The 13,215-nt window shown below is 39.2% G+C and overlaps 1 protein-coding gene across 3 annotated transcripts; it reads right to left on the reverse strand.

The window, feature by feature from the left end:
• Positions 1 to 4,661: 4,661 nt before the first annotated feature.
• Positions 4,662 to 13,037, reverse strand: LOC137107849 (NEDD4 family-interacting protein 1-like). 3 transcript variants are annotated; one of them, XM_067491907.1, is made up of 8 exons: positions 12,876 to 13,037; positions 9,951 to 10,038; positions 9,518 to 9,648; positions 8,674 to 8,733; positions 8,050 to 8,137; positions 7,726 to 7,850; positions 7,377 to 7,443; positions 4,662 to 5,646 (listed from the first exon to the last, which is right to left on the reverse strand). In XM_067491907.1, exons 1-8 carry the CDS (start codon positions 12,903 to 12,905, stop codon positions 5,543 to 5,545), a joined length of 693 nt encoding a protein of 230 aa, XP_067348008.1. In that variant the 5' UTR covers positions 12,906 to 13,037; the 3' UTR covers positions 4,662 to 5,542. The 3 variants fall into 3 exon arrangements, with proteins under 3 accessions (XP_067348008.1, XP_067348007.1, XP_067348009.1); XM_067491906.1 differs by having other exon boundaries at positions 8,674 to 8,736; XM_067491908.1 differs by lacking the exon at positions 8,674 to 8,733 and having other exon boundaries at positions 12,876 to 13,036.
• Between the last annotated feature and the right edge of the window lie 178 nt (positions 13,038 to 13,215).

Raw genomic sequence — 13,215 nt, forward strand, 5'->3', positions numbered from 1 at the left:
TGAGCAAGAAATGAAGAAAAAACAAAAACGAGCATCTTCTGAAAATGTGATCTTTAAATACTGCACAGTGTATGTACTTTATTGGATTACATCACTAGGGTAACCTACCTACTAAACAGTCAAAGTTGCCGGAGACAAAGCCTTCAGCTTCTTATTTTACGACTGCACGGCTGACTTTCAGGTTTGCCCTGCTGGTTGGCTGAAGATGGGAGCACAGCAAATCTCAACGTACAGTATGATTCACCACAACAAAGTGTTAGGGAGGGGGTTGGTGATGTCATTGGTGGTGGTGAGGGGGGAGTCATGTGTGAGTCAGAGAGGAAAAAGAAGAGGAGGAGATGTAGGAGGAGGAGGAACAGGATAAGGAAGAGATGTGGGTAAAAAGGAAAGAAAAAAAAAAGAGGAGCACCTGGGGAGGGGGAGAGGGGGTGGGGGGGGTACTTGCTGTGTGTGACCCATGGTAACAGTCAATGCTGGCATGCGGATGACTCACCACTGCTTTACCAATCTCACTTACACACACACACACACATATATAAAATACAGGGATGCTCACATCAAATGCCATGACACACAAACACACACACACACACACACACATTAGAAGCAAGTAGACTTCCACACAACGTAAACACATCGATGCACACGCACCACATGAAGTGCAGGAAGAGGAGGGGAGGGGAGGGTCAGGATGACTCACACATCAATGAGAACACCCCTCCCTCTAGCCCCAGTCTCTCTCTCTCTCTCACACACACACACACACACACGCAAGACGAAGGACATATCATTTGGATGCAACCCACATCCTCCCCACATCCTGGGGAACCTCCCATCTGAATCTCTCTGACAGCAGGAGGCTCACACTGAATACAGTTTGCCTGACATGATGGGAAATCTCTGACAGGATGTTCTGATTTGAAATAAACTCCAAATGTAAAACGTCTGCAGTGGAATGTCTGTCAAACAGGTTTCATGTTTTAAAGATGCCCAGCTGTAAATACCAATATATTTTGGTCTGAATACATTTTCGCATCTGGGTATAAATTATGCACAAGACGATTTGATCTGTGGAGATGAGTGGCGTTTTCCTAATCACAGTAGTTTTTACTCTAAATGATCCCAAACTGAAAACCACATTTCCCAGACGCCTCGTCCCATAACAGCATGAATCATGAGGGTTTCTTATATCTCTGACTTACAAAAGAGGTTTGACACTTTACATTTTTCCAATCTTTTACTTATACAAAAGCCTGAAAAAAACACAAATTGATGCTGTAGTACTGCCCAGGGTCACATAAGTCTGACAATACACGCATTCGTTTATATTAAATGAATAAAATAAAATTTGGTGTCTCCAATTTTATGTATCCCATGTGTGGGTGATTTTGGTCATGGAGGAAGTGAAGACAACGTAGTCGTGCACCATAGTTCTGTACGGCCTGTTGGAAGTTGAAAGCAAAAGTTTGCATGACATTATGATGAATTAGCAAAAACAGTAAAGAATTCATTTCCATCAACATAATATTTAATGCGCATCAAGCTGAGTGTTCCTTCTAAATAAATTGCTAAATTAATAAAAAATGAACTAAGGCGGTGCACTAATTTAATTTTTTATTGTTTTACAATAATTTTGAATGCACTCCTTGACCATTTTTGATACTTCTGATGATAAAAAGAACATTTCTATTAGTTGAATGTGTGTTATTATTATGTTAAGTGCAGCGTCAGGTTTCCCCTAACACTGAACTGTATGTAGGACACAAACGTAACACTAACCCTAGTGCAATAACTATGCACATTCAGCCAGTACAAATGTTTTTTTAACATCAGAAGTGACAGTGGCCAAGAGTGTATTAAAAGTTATATTAAAACAATGGAAATTAAATTAGTTTGAAAAATAAGCTCAATGTGCATTAAACGTTACGCAGATGAAAAAAAATTATGTTTACTCTGTTTGCCATTTTAAAATCAAAATCAAAATGGTGACATAACCACACCAACTGCAATTCTAAAGAAGTAGCTTTGAGATTTTGACACCTACTCGTTACTCTTGCTTGGATTGATATAAATACAGTAAACGGACATGAAATGGAGGGGAAACGGTTAAGCTGGCTCAGCATCTTTAAAGATGACAAATGAACAGACTGAATACAAGTGTAGAAATGACTGAATGAATTTACGTCATGCACAGAGCCACGTTAGCGGTTTCCAGTTTTTTGAGTTAACTTCAGCCATTATATTTAACATACGGACACGAGTGCACAGATGAGGTCAACGTGCTCCTCCAGTTCACAGCACGGTTACGATTCTTTGAGCACAGGACGTAGGATTTTTATCTTCTTTTGAATTCAAATTGGTTTTGCACAAAAAAAAAAGTCTGGCCCAAAAAAAAAAAAAAAGACAAAAAATTATTAAAGCATGTCTTTTTGGAAAGATGACTCACTCCCAGTCTCCCCCCAAAAAAAGTCTCTTATCTTTTGATAGCTAAAACATGCAAGCAGTGCAGGCACTTGGCGAGCACGAACAATTCCCATCAATTACTCCAAGAAATACTTCCGCCTCTGTAAATCGAGGGCAGCTGACAAGACGGACAGCTCTTGGCACAATGGAGTTGTTTTATGAATGACATCTGGATAACAAGAACACCTGCACCGCGTGACCCCGTTAGAGCATTGGAGAAATGACGTTTGAGAGATTCAAGTTGACTGAGGCTGAATTTGTGTGAGATGTGTTTAATAAGGAATTTTGTTGTTTGTGTGTTTTGCCAGAACACACAGCTGAAACTCAGTCAGCAGTTAAACCCATCTGCACCTGGCAGATTGAAGTTTGTTTATCCAAGGTCATCTGGCGAAGTGGGGGTTCAGTGTACCGGTGTCGACAGTCTGCCACACTCTGACCTTTGCCCTCTGACATACACTACTCACAAAAAGTCAGATATTCCACTTTCAGCTGAAATTTCACAACGCACCTTAAATGCACCATAACATTCACAGGCAAACTTAATTTGACCTTCTCCAAACTTCTGAATACACATGGGTCCAACTGTTCAATGTCTTAGTACATACTGCACAACATGCTGTTCTCCAACAAATAAAAATAATAAATAATAAAATAAAAAATCACAGACCACTAAATGTTCCGGTTCAATGACAACGGTGCTTTCTCATCACCCTGTTCACATTTTGACTTCACTTCACTGTTGTTAGCTTTTGTTTCAATAAATCATTTGTGATATCATTGCATGCTTCTAGTTAAATTCCCTGCTTTCATGATTTTCCATATATTGCACCCAAAAGTCATAGATATCCCTTTTCGTGAGTAGTGTATATTTTTGTACCATCAACCTTTACCTTTTTATTTATACAATATTTTTAAATGTTGTGAGTTTTCCAAAGTACAATGTACACTTTTCCGTCCGGTGTTACGAACATCTGTAATTTGTGACCAACAGCTGTTTTTTTTTTTCCCCCTTAATAATGCACTGCAGAAGAAATGCATTCAGGAAATCCCATTTTCAAAAAGTAGCGGTTGTGCAGTGACACAGAAGAAACAAAACTATTCACAGGAACTGGAAAATTTTGCTCAAAATGTCAACCAACAGAATCCAGTAAACTTGTGACAGATTCAGTTTTCTGTCATCAAATCTAAAAGTACTAAAATAGTTCCAACAAGTAATATTCCATACATGCAGCAGTATCTAGTATTATGAGGCTGAGCACAAATGTGGACTTCTAAACTGGGTAAAATCTGATTTGTTTCCATGTTCTGCACTCAGAAGTCATTTATTCACATGCTATACTCATTTTAGAGAATTGAGAAATACATTTTTCCCCCGTGCCCTTTGAAAGATGACCTAAATGGAGCCAGCGTCGTGTTAACCGAGCACCACTAGAGGCCAATATCCTGCCACAATCAGGTGGGGAGGCCTGCAGGATGATGTGACACCATACGACCGTAAACTTTTCCTGTGAAAACAAAGACTGTTTCAGTTGGTGTCACATGTCTTCCAGGTGGGGTGACCTATACTTTCTGATCCAACTGCAAGGAAAAACACTGCTGACATGTATAATTAGCACTCACCAGTAAATCATCGTCTTGTGTGTTCAAATTTAGCACGGCTAAAAGTAGGTCTCATGTTAGTGAGACTGGCTGAAGACTGTTGGATCGTGACCTTATAAAAGCCTCAATGAAACATGAAACATTCGAAATTTCGTTTAAATTAGTCCAAGTGAGGCTGATTTCAGAAAACTCATTGTATGGTGTTTTTTCTCAAACTTCATGATTCAACTGTTACCTTTAAGCATTTCAGAAGTCATTGTTAATCTAGTTGTCCAAAGTTCTGAAGCACACACACACACAAAAAAAAAACCTTTAAATAAACTCCAGCAATACCAGAAATAGCTTTTCGTTCAAGGAAATATCAGCATATTGATCTTGACCGTTCAGTTTGTACAAAAGACAAAGTTATGGTTTTCTCCAACATGAATAAGTATTTAAGTACTAGCTAAAGTGGCCAGTGTTGAATTATATTTTCACAGGAAAAGCCACAATGGTTCCAGTTTAATTGCAACCCTTTAACAAGCCAGACACTTTAAAGGCTGGCAATACATTTTTTTTTTATGTCTACTTTAATACAAGGAAAACGTACAAAGTAGGAATCTCTTTTCATTGCTGTATTCTTTATTCTTCTCGGGAGCTTTCCTCAAGAAGAACTTTGGAAATACAGTCATTCTTCCCTCACTGAAAATGAGGAAATGGAACAATGTCTTTGTGACTAAAATTTGGCATTGGAATCGTTTATTTCATCAAAAACCGTCTCATTGGAGATTTGAATCCAATGAGAGACTTTTAACTTACTCCAGCTTATCTCATGTGCTTGAAAGAGGCCTCAACCCCCAGCCTGGCCCAGAAGCTCTGCTCCTGGCTACCTCAACCATCCCTGCATCTTTATCCATCAGCTGAAATACATGTGTGGTAAATAAATGAACCATTGTGATTACATGAGGAAGAAACTCTGAGTAAAACTCAGCCCCTGATATTCTTTAGATATGGTCCTCAACCATTTGCCAATTTTCCCTTTTCAGCCTTGTTTTAACAGAATTATATACCATTTTACAAGGAGAAAAAAAATCAAAGCATCTTAAATTAGCACAGAACCACCTTTCTTTTTACAATTAACTTCAGATACTGTAGAAGACTGGTGGAAAAACAACCAATACTGCCCCCTGGTGACTAAAGAGGAGGATGGTGCATGCAGTTGCTGCTACCAACAGATTGTAAAACAGTAAATAAGGCCTTAACGTATACATCACACATTTCAGAATTGCAACTAGCACTTAACAGTTCACTACGAATAACTGAAGGGGTTTTACAGATTTGTCAGCATTCACTGTTTTACACTAAAAAGGGGGTAATAGACGTACTGTCCAAATCACGTCAAGCAGAGGGGGAAAAAGTTCCTTTCTCCTTTGGCAGACAGACAGTGTGCCTCATAGAAAGAGAGGAAAAAAGTGGCAATGCAATGTGAAGATTTGTGGTGTCAGTAAATGAAGAGGACTCGGGTGCGAGGCAGAGCAGAGAAGGTGTCAGCCATCTTGCGGATTCTGGCGTAGTTGATGAATCCACGGAGAAAGAGCAAGATGCCTAAAGAAGTAAAAATGGGACTGAGATTAGATTGACAGTAGTAACTAGTACTACAGTAGGTAACACACACAAGTCTATATCCGGTCCTGGCAGTAGTGAGACTGTCTGCTCTGACTGAGCTTTTAGGCTGATCATAATAACCCCCGAGAAAAGATACAGCACAACCCAAAACATGAAACTGCACTTAGCAGTGAAAGTACACATTGAATGTAGCTAATAATATGCATCTTTTCCAGCATTCATTAATTTACATTATATTTAATTTTCCAGTACACTATGTTCTTAGGCCTAATTAGGTGTTACGAGCTTTTCACTCTCAACAACACTTGGCAACATGGCTGATAGTGTGCAGACTAGGCAGTCATAATTAGTAAATACCTTAAAGTGAAAGCAGAAAGCCTCATAAATAGTTATTTCTTAGAAACCAACTCTTAGAATTGCTGCATTTTTACAGTAAATAAATAAAACCTGTAGTAGTTTTGATCACTGAGAAGGCAAACCAGCTGTAAACAACATTTTTCTGTCCACCTCACAAAAGCAAGTTCAGTATTTATCCTGCTTTTATGCATTTTGTGCTGGGTAAATGGCTTATAGTTTTTCCATCAGAGCTCCCCGTTACAGCTTGAATTGACACTGCATGAAAAGTGAGACTGACAAACAGTTAAAAAAAAGAATAATATGAAAGGCAATTATACAGCTCCACAAGCAATTCTCTGTGTCACTTTTGGTTCGTGCATATCTCATCATTTCATCCAATCGGGGCATTTACGTGCACTTAAGTACCCCAGTTACAGTCGGCCGTCTTAGGAAAGCTGATTTCTTAACTGTTGTGTAAACAGGAAAACTGGTTTCTAAAACTGAGGTAGTAGCACAGGAAAACCTAATTTTCCTAGCTAGCTTTCTCCCACAGAAAGCCAATTTCTCTGCCATGTACGCACAGTTCCAGGTATCTACTAAGCTTTCTCGGACAGCAAATGTGCATTACAAAGGGCTACAGGCAGGAACAAGTAACTGGGTGAAAGGCTGAATGAAAGGAGAGATTACAGGGCGATGCCGCTTCTTTTTTCAAGTCCACGTGAAATCTGACTTAAAACTAAACTGACCCAAAATACCTCAGAAGTCTAAATAAACAGCTTTCCACTGCTTTTTTTTTTTTTTTTTAACTCAGTCTGATGATTGTGTGTCATCTGCAGTGTCTCTCCCCTCTATTTCCCCTCTCCCCTTGCAGGGACATGAATGCAGCAAAAAACAAAGACAGAAGGTCAGAGCAGCGTTTACTGTTACTATATAGTTGAAATCCGTGAGCCAAAGTTCCAAAATAAGTCAGAGGTTGAAGAGAAATCAGATTAGTTGTCTGCTGCATGTATGCGCACATATCCAGTAACCGGGGTTCTTAAGTAATCATCATTCCCCAATTACCTGGGAAAGCTGATTTCGCCAAGTAACCTGGTTGCTTAAGAGCACGTAAACACAATAATTGTTAATGTCAAAGTAATGGTAATTTACGTTGGCAAAACCTCTCTGAAAATAGAACAACAATTTTATGTGCTGCGATCAATGTAAAAATTGAGTTCAAGTATAATCAAGGAACAACGACTCCCTCAGTAATAAGTATAAAGTCAGCAAATGATACCATAACATTGTTGTGATGGAGCTCAATAAAGCTAAAATCCGTCACAAGCAAAACAAACTCCATTTGGTTCATTTAAGTTCAGAGGTTGGCTACTTACCCAACACCAAGAACACCCACCACAGCCAGTACTGCCCATCAAAGTAACCAGGGAAGTATGTGGAAAACTAGAGTCCAACAGAATGACAGAAATGACTGGTTAGAATAAATATGGGCTGCACTGGTTTCCCTCAAATGGTTCCTGCATTTAAAGAGTGAATGAATTAAGCAGCAAAGAGATCTTTGAGGAAATACTGCAGTGCCTACAAGCCAAGAAACAGAAACATTAAAATACCATAGTGTGTTTAGGGCTTTTGACTTGTTTGTGAATAATACTTAAAGCCACACTTTAAGTGTTTATAAAGTATGTGTGCTCTGTAATGTCTGTTTTCCTTTGTGGGGGATCGTACCCGGACTATGAGGATCCATTTGATGAGGGAAAGGCCAAAGCCTGAGATGGCCCCGTAGCGGCCAGCCGCTGATGTGGTCAGACAGAAAGACAGAAAGAAACCGATCCAATTGAAGAGGAATGCCACTGCAAGGAGACAAGGGTAAGTATTATAAAAAAAAATTTAAAAAAACTGGGAAATGACTGAGTATATTAATTAACAAATAAGTTTAAATAAGACAAGATATATTTTCTGCACAAATATAAGAAAAGAGGATGGGAGCTAAAAATGAGAGAATATGCTAACAAAACATGAGTAGATCACAAGTATTATTGAAAAACTAACTGAAGAAAGTGAGCATGAAGATGCCGTCATTGCCTATCCTCAGCTGGTCAGCATCTTCAAAATCATCTCTGTTCACAAAGTCTTCATCCTGTGATGGAAAAAGCAACAGAATTGCAAAAGGAAAAAAAGAAAAGTGAGCTATTGAGGCCTTTAAATAATGTGTTCCACAGCACAGCCAGGCAAAAGCAGAGTTTTATTATTTCTTCAGTCTACACATCAATTAAACCAATTAATTTAATGACTTCACAATGGAATATTTAAAATTGAACAAATACACCACAGTGGCAAGCACCTGCCAGGAGAAACCAAGCTTTGCTGACGACAGGGAGTAAGTACACCACAAACAACCAAAAGACTAATAGAAACATCACAACACAGCAGGCCCATTTAATACAAGGCTTCGCCCAAAGCTCTGAAATCAGCCAAAATCCATATGGGAAACGAAGAGAACCGGTGGATCTCGTCTAACTATTGGCTAGACACTAGCTAGTACCATACAAAAACACACAAGGTAGAAGGACTACTGAATACTGTACATACACACCGTATGCACAATAAATCTGTTTTTTCACACACCAAAACAGGACCACTTCACTCCCTCCCATCATTCACTCTCCTCGTTACCTCCAGCGTACTGCGAATAACATCATCAAATGTCTCCAGGCGTTCCCTGTGCTGAGGCTGCTGCTGAGCGCAAGGCAGTGCGTGGCAGAGGAAACACATAACCAGTAATCAAACAGGGTGACCCCACATGTAGAAAGGCACAATGTATAACAGTGACCACAAGAGGTCAGAAATTAGCTATTATTTTCAGTGGTTAGGGAAAGTTTTTATTTCGCTATCAACTTAAACAAGAATACATAATTGTTTTTCCTTTTGTCGGGTAAGTGTGAATTCCTGTTGCTGCTAACAGAATAGAGACACTGAGATGGCTCTTGTAAATAAGCTGCTTGTGCCACGCTCACACGGATGAGGTTAGATTACTGGTGTCCTTTTCTGAATAGTCACTCAACATCTGGTAAATAAAAGGACATCTACAATTTTTATGGAACAGAAATTCCAGAAATATGAATGTTAACAAAAGAACGCAAATGTTTCCCCTAGTGACTGTGTCTTTAAATCTTTCACAAATTTGAATGTGTGTAATTTGTAATTGAGCATACTTCCACACATTAAGATACACTGAGGCCTGGGACACAGCAAAAAGCTTGGCTCCCGTGGGCTTTGACATTGATTGTGGTCATTTCATTTGCACAATGACAGTAAAATATTCCTAATTGGTTTTTAAACATGTTGATCTACAGTTAAACCAGTATGATAGCAGATCAGATAAGTGGAGCACACACAGAGGCTTCTAATAACAAAACAACACTGTGGTGGGGTGCTAAGTACTTCCTGCCATGCAGACAACACAGGATGTGTGTGCAAGCCTGCCCACAGGTATAGAGGAAGTAAGCAATACACTCACTCTTCCTGTAACAAGTGGAACAGTAGTCTCAGCTTTTGCTCTTTCTGCTTCATCATAGGAAGGTAGCGTAGTTGCTACGTTGTATGATGGGGGCTTGGGGAAAGCCCCATCTTCCTTGTAGTCAAAGTAGGCTAAAGAAAACAAAAGCACAATTACAAAGAGAAAGAGAGAACTCTCACTAAAATTAATTACTAATGCAGTTTTATTGATGTTGGACTAGATAAAACTGTACATTCAAATGCAGTCCAAAAGAACTGCCAGAGAACGTCTTGTTTAGACTAGTACACAGTAGATTAGCATTCACTGGCTCAAGTAAACATTCGTCCTCAAGTTTTCCTCATGCAGCGAAACCTAAATGCAATTCTGTCGTGTCCCCATTGCATATGACAATATCTCCCTATCACAAATTCAATTGGATGAGGGGGGGTCTTACCTGCATTGTCCACTTCAATGCTGCTGTATGGGGGTGGGGCATCAGCTGCTACCTGTGGACTTTCTTCTGGGTCCTCCTCATTGGACAACTGCGGGATGTAAAGAAACCACTCCCTCATTAATTTAAGCCGATTAGCAAATGTGACTGCACTGGCTATTTTCATTTGCAATAGATACACAAGTCCCACAGCACCTGTCTGGAGTTAGGTGAAGTTTGCAACACCCTGGCTTTCCTTAAATGAACTTAAAAATAATAAGTTGTTCAGAGAAGATCATTACAGAACCGGTCCACATCAAAAAAAAAAATTTGAACCATGAACCATTTCATATTAAATGCAGTAAATGTGTGACCAGTTCAAATCAATTATAAATCAAGCCAGCTTATTGCTAAACCAGACGTTTAAAACCAAGTACATTTAATCCATGAACACTTTTGACAGTTTCCAAAGGCCATTGACGGTGTACTAAATACCAAGTGTAAGGTCCCCAGCAGAAGGTTTACAGAGGTGTTAATTACAGGATGACAACAGCTTTGTTTTCCGTTTGGTGTGTGTGTCACACTTGATATTACAGGTTTCTAAATTTCTCAGAAAGCAACTGATATGTTGCTGTAAACTCATAGGATTTTATCACAGGGGATTCTCATCACAATAGTGATGAATAAATATAATCTTGGGTCAAAGGAAATGATTCAACCATCTTTAAATTGATCTTAACTGACTTGTTCCTCTTTAAGGACTATAAATAAAATAGCATTATACAGAGAATACTTTAGAAAATAATTTCAAAAAAATCAAATCAAATGAAACATATGTACAACTTACTGTATCCTAAAGCTAATACACAGTAGAGAAATTCCCAGAAATAACTAGTCATAAATTCTGATAGTGTTTGTATCACCAAAGAGGCTGCATTGTCAGTGTACAGACAATACAGTGTGAAGCGCAGCAAAAGTAAATAAAATTAACCCCCCCAGAAAAATAACTAATAGATACAGCCTTCAGTCCCTTAATCAGCTCTTCCTACATTACCTCCAAGAATTCGCAATCTTGTGATTGTGACAATTAACTCAACCAATCCCCTGTGAAGTTTGCATGACCTTGCAATTTAAAAACATCCCAAAAACATTGCATTATGCGTAACAATGTTTTTTGTTTTGTTTTTTTAAAGCTGTCTACCTATCTTTTGAGGAATGCTCAGATGAAATTCACAGTTATATACTTTCACATAAGGCAGTAGCCCATTACAACCCGCCTACCACTGAGCAGTTTCACAAAGCAGCTTGGATTAAGGGGCTTGCTCAAGGGCACCACAGTGACATTAATGAGGGAGGCATAATCACCTAATCACCCACAGATCATAACTGGCCTGCTACAAGTGCAGTCTCTAATGTCTCCGCTCATTCATTATTACTGTACTCGGACACATGAGCAGATATAATAATGAAAGTCTTCCTGCCCCACATCTACCGTATAAAGAAGGTTTCTTAAAGCACATGACTAGTGAACGAACACATTCACTGTTGTAGGTTATGAGCTATTCAAACAGTAACATTAATTAATGGTACTAGTACTCTACCTAACAGTGAGGTGCAGGTGCCCTAACTTTCAGAGGGAGATGTATGTTTGAAATCTTTGACCTGTGTTAACAGCTGCAATTACATCGGTCTTTAAATTACGATGCATTTGCACTCTGTAAAACTTTTATCCGTATCAAGTCATTTTAGTCTATAATTAAGTCCCCAATTTTTTCTAAACATAAATGGCAAAAGTAAGTGTTCCAACACCATTTCAGTGTTTTCTTAAATCGAGTTTCATTTGCATTAATTCTGCTTGCTCAGCAACATGACTCCTATTTCTTGTTTTGAGACATGTTCAGTTCATTCGGTCCAACTAATACAGTGCAGCTCAGGTGATTTCTGATGGCTGTATCTGAAGTTGGTCTACATGAGCACATCAATGGCCATCTTTTGCCCGTTTCTTTGTTTTTTTATTCTGTGGTTTCTTCCATTTTTTTTTCTCTATTAAAGATTATTGTGGGTGGGGCTATATGATTTCCGAGCCTGCAGAGCCAGGTATTCGAATATGGAGAGCAGAAAATGAAACCTAATTTTTAGATCCTAATTACACCCAGAATAATTGTGGCCTTTTGCTGTTTTAGGTTCAACTGCAAAATAGAGAATTAAGTAACCTAGGTAACAAAGAGTCACACAATGACCAGCTAGCTCCAGCATTAAACGCTACTTCAATGTGTCAGTCACATAATCCTGTAAAATACTTAATCTATAAACAATTCACTAAAAAGGAACATTTCTACCATGCTTTCAGTGGCTGAATAAACTTAATAAAAAGACGTATGCAATTTTTAATGTTTGTAACGTTGAGTTTTACGTTTACATTTTGGTATTAACGCCACACGGAAACCTAGTTAGTGGAAATACCTGGAGTTTACTAACGCAAGCTTTAACCACATAAAAATAGTTTGCGTATACGATAGCTAGAGAGCTAACCCACTAAATAATAAAAACACCCACAAGCAGAAAATATCCGAAAATACGGTAAAAGGTGACCGTTCGCGTACTTTCAAGAGCTCGCATTAGCCAGACAGGAAACGCCAACTTTAACGTTTAACGCTACCTTAGCTAGCATTGACGTAACCCTAGTAGCTTTAGCATACTTGCTAGCAGCCAGCTTCAGCCGATGAAAATGACAAAACACGACGACGACAATTCACCAAACTAACACAACAGCGACCGCAGAAGCCGCCTTGTTGAGAATGACACCTTGCGCTCACGTCCGGGTAAGTGGTGGGAGCTGCTTTTTTTTTTTTTTAAATCAGCTTTTAAAATGTTCACAACACAACATTACAGCTGACGTTAAAAGGCACAGCTTCAACGCGTCGTTAGAAGTCAGCGACCTGTACGTACCTGCTGATATGTGGCGCTCGGTTCGGCCATTTCGACGCGAAGGGCTCGTGATCAACAACAACCAAGACGCCCAGAGAAAAGGAAACTGAGCTATGCAACAGAACGTCAGACGCCGTAATCCCAGGGACCGCCACAATAAAAGACCAGCGTGTCCTCCGTCTGTTCACACCGCCGTCGAACCGCTCGACGCAAACCACGGAGCTTCCTGTCAGCGTTCTGAAATAAGGTCCACCTTGAAATCGAGTCAGTCTATTTGTCGCATATTTTAAAGACGTTGAAGGAAAAGCTGAAAATCTCTGAGTAAAAAGAGAAATAAACATATTCACAGTAACAGCTGTTT

The sequence above is a fragment of the Channa argus genome, chromosome 22 (assembly GCF_033026475.1).
Source record: "Channa argus isolate prfri chromosome 22, Channa argus male v1.0, whole genome shotgun sequence".
Taxonomy (NCBI): domain Eukaryota; kingdom Metazoa; phylum Chordata; class Actinopteri; order Anabantiformes; family Channidae; genus Channa; species Channa argus.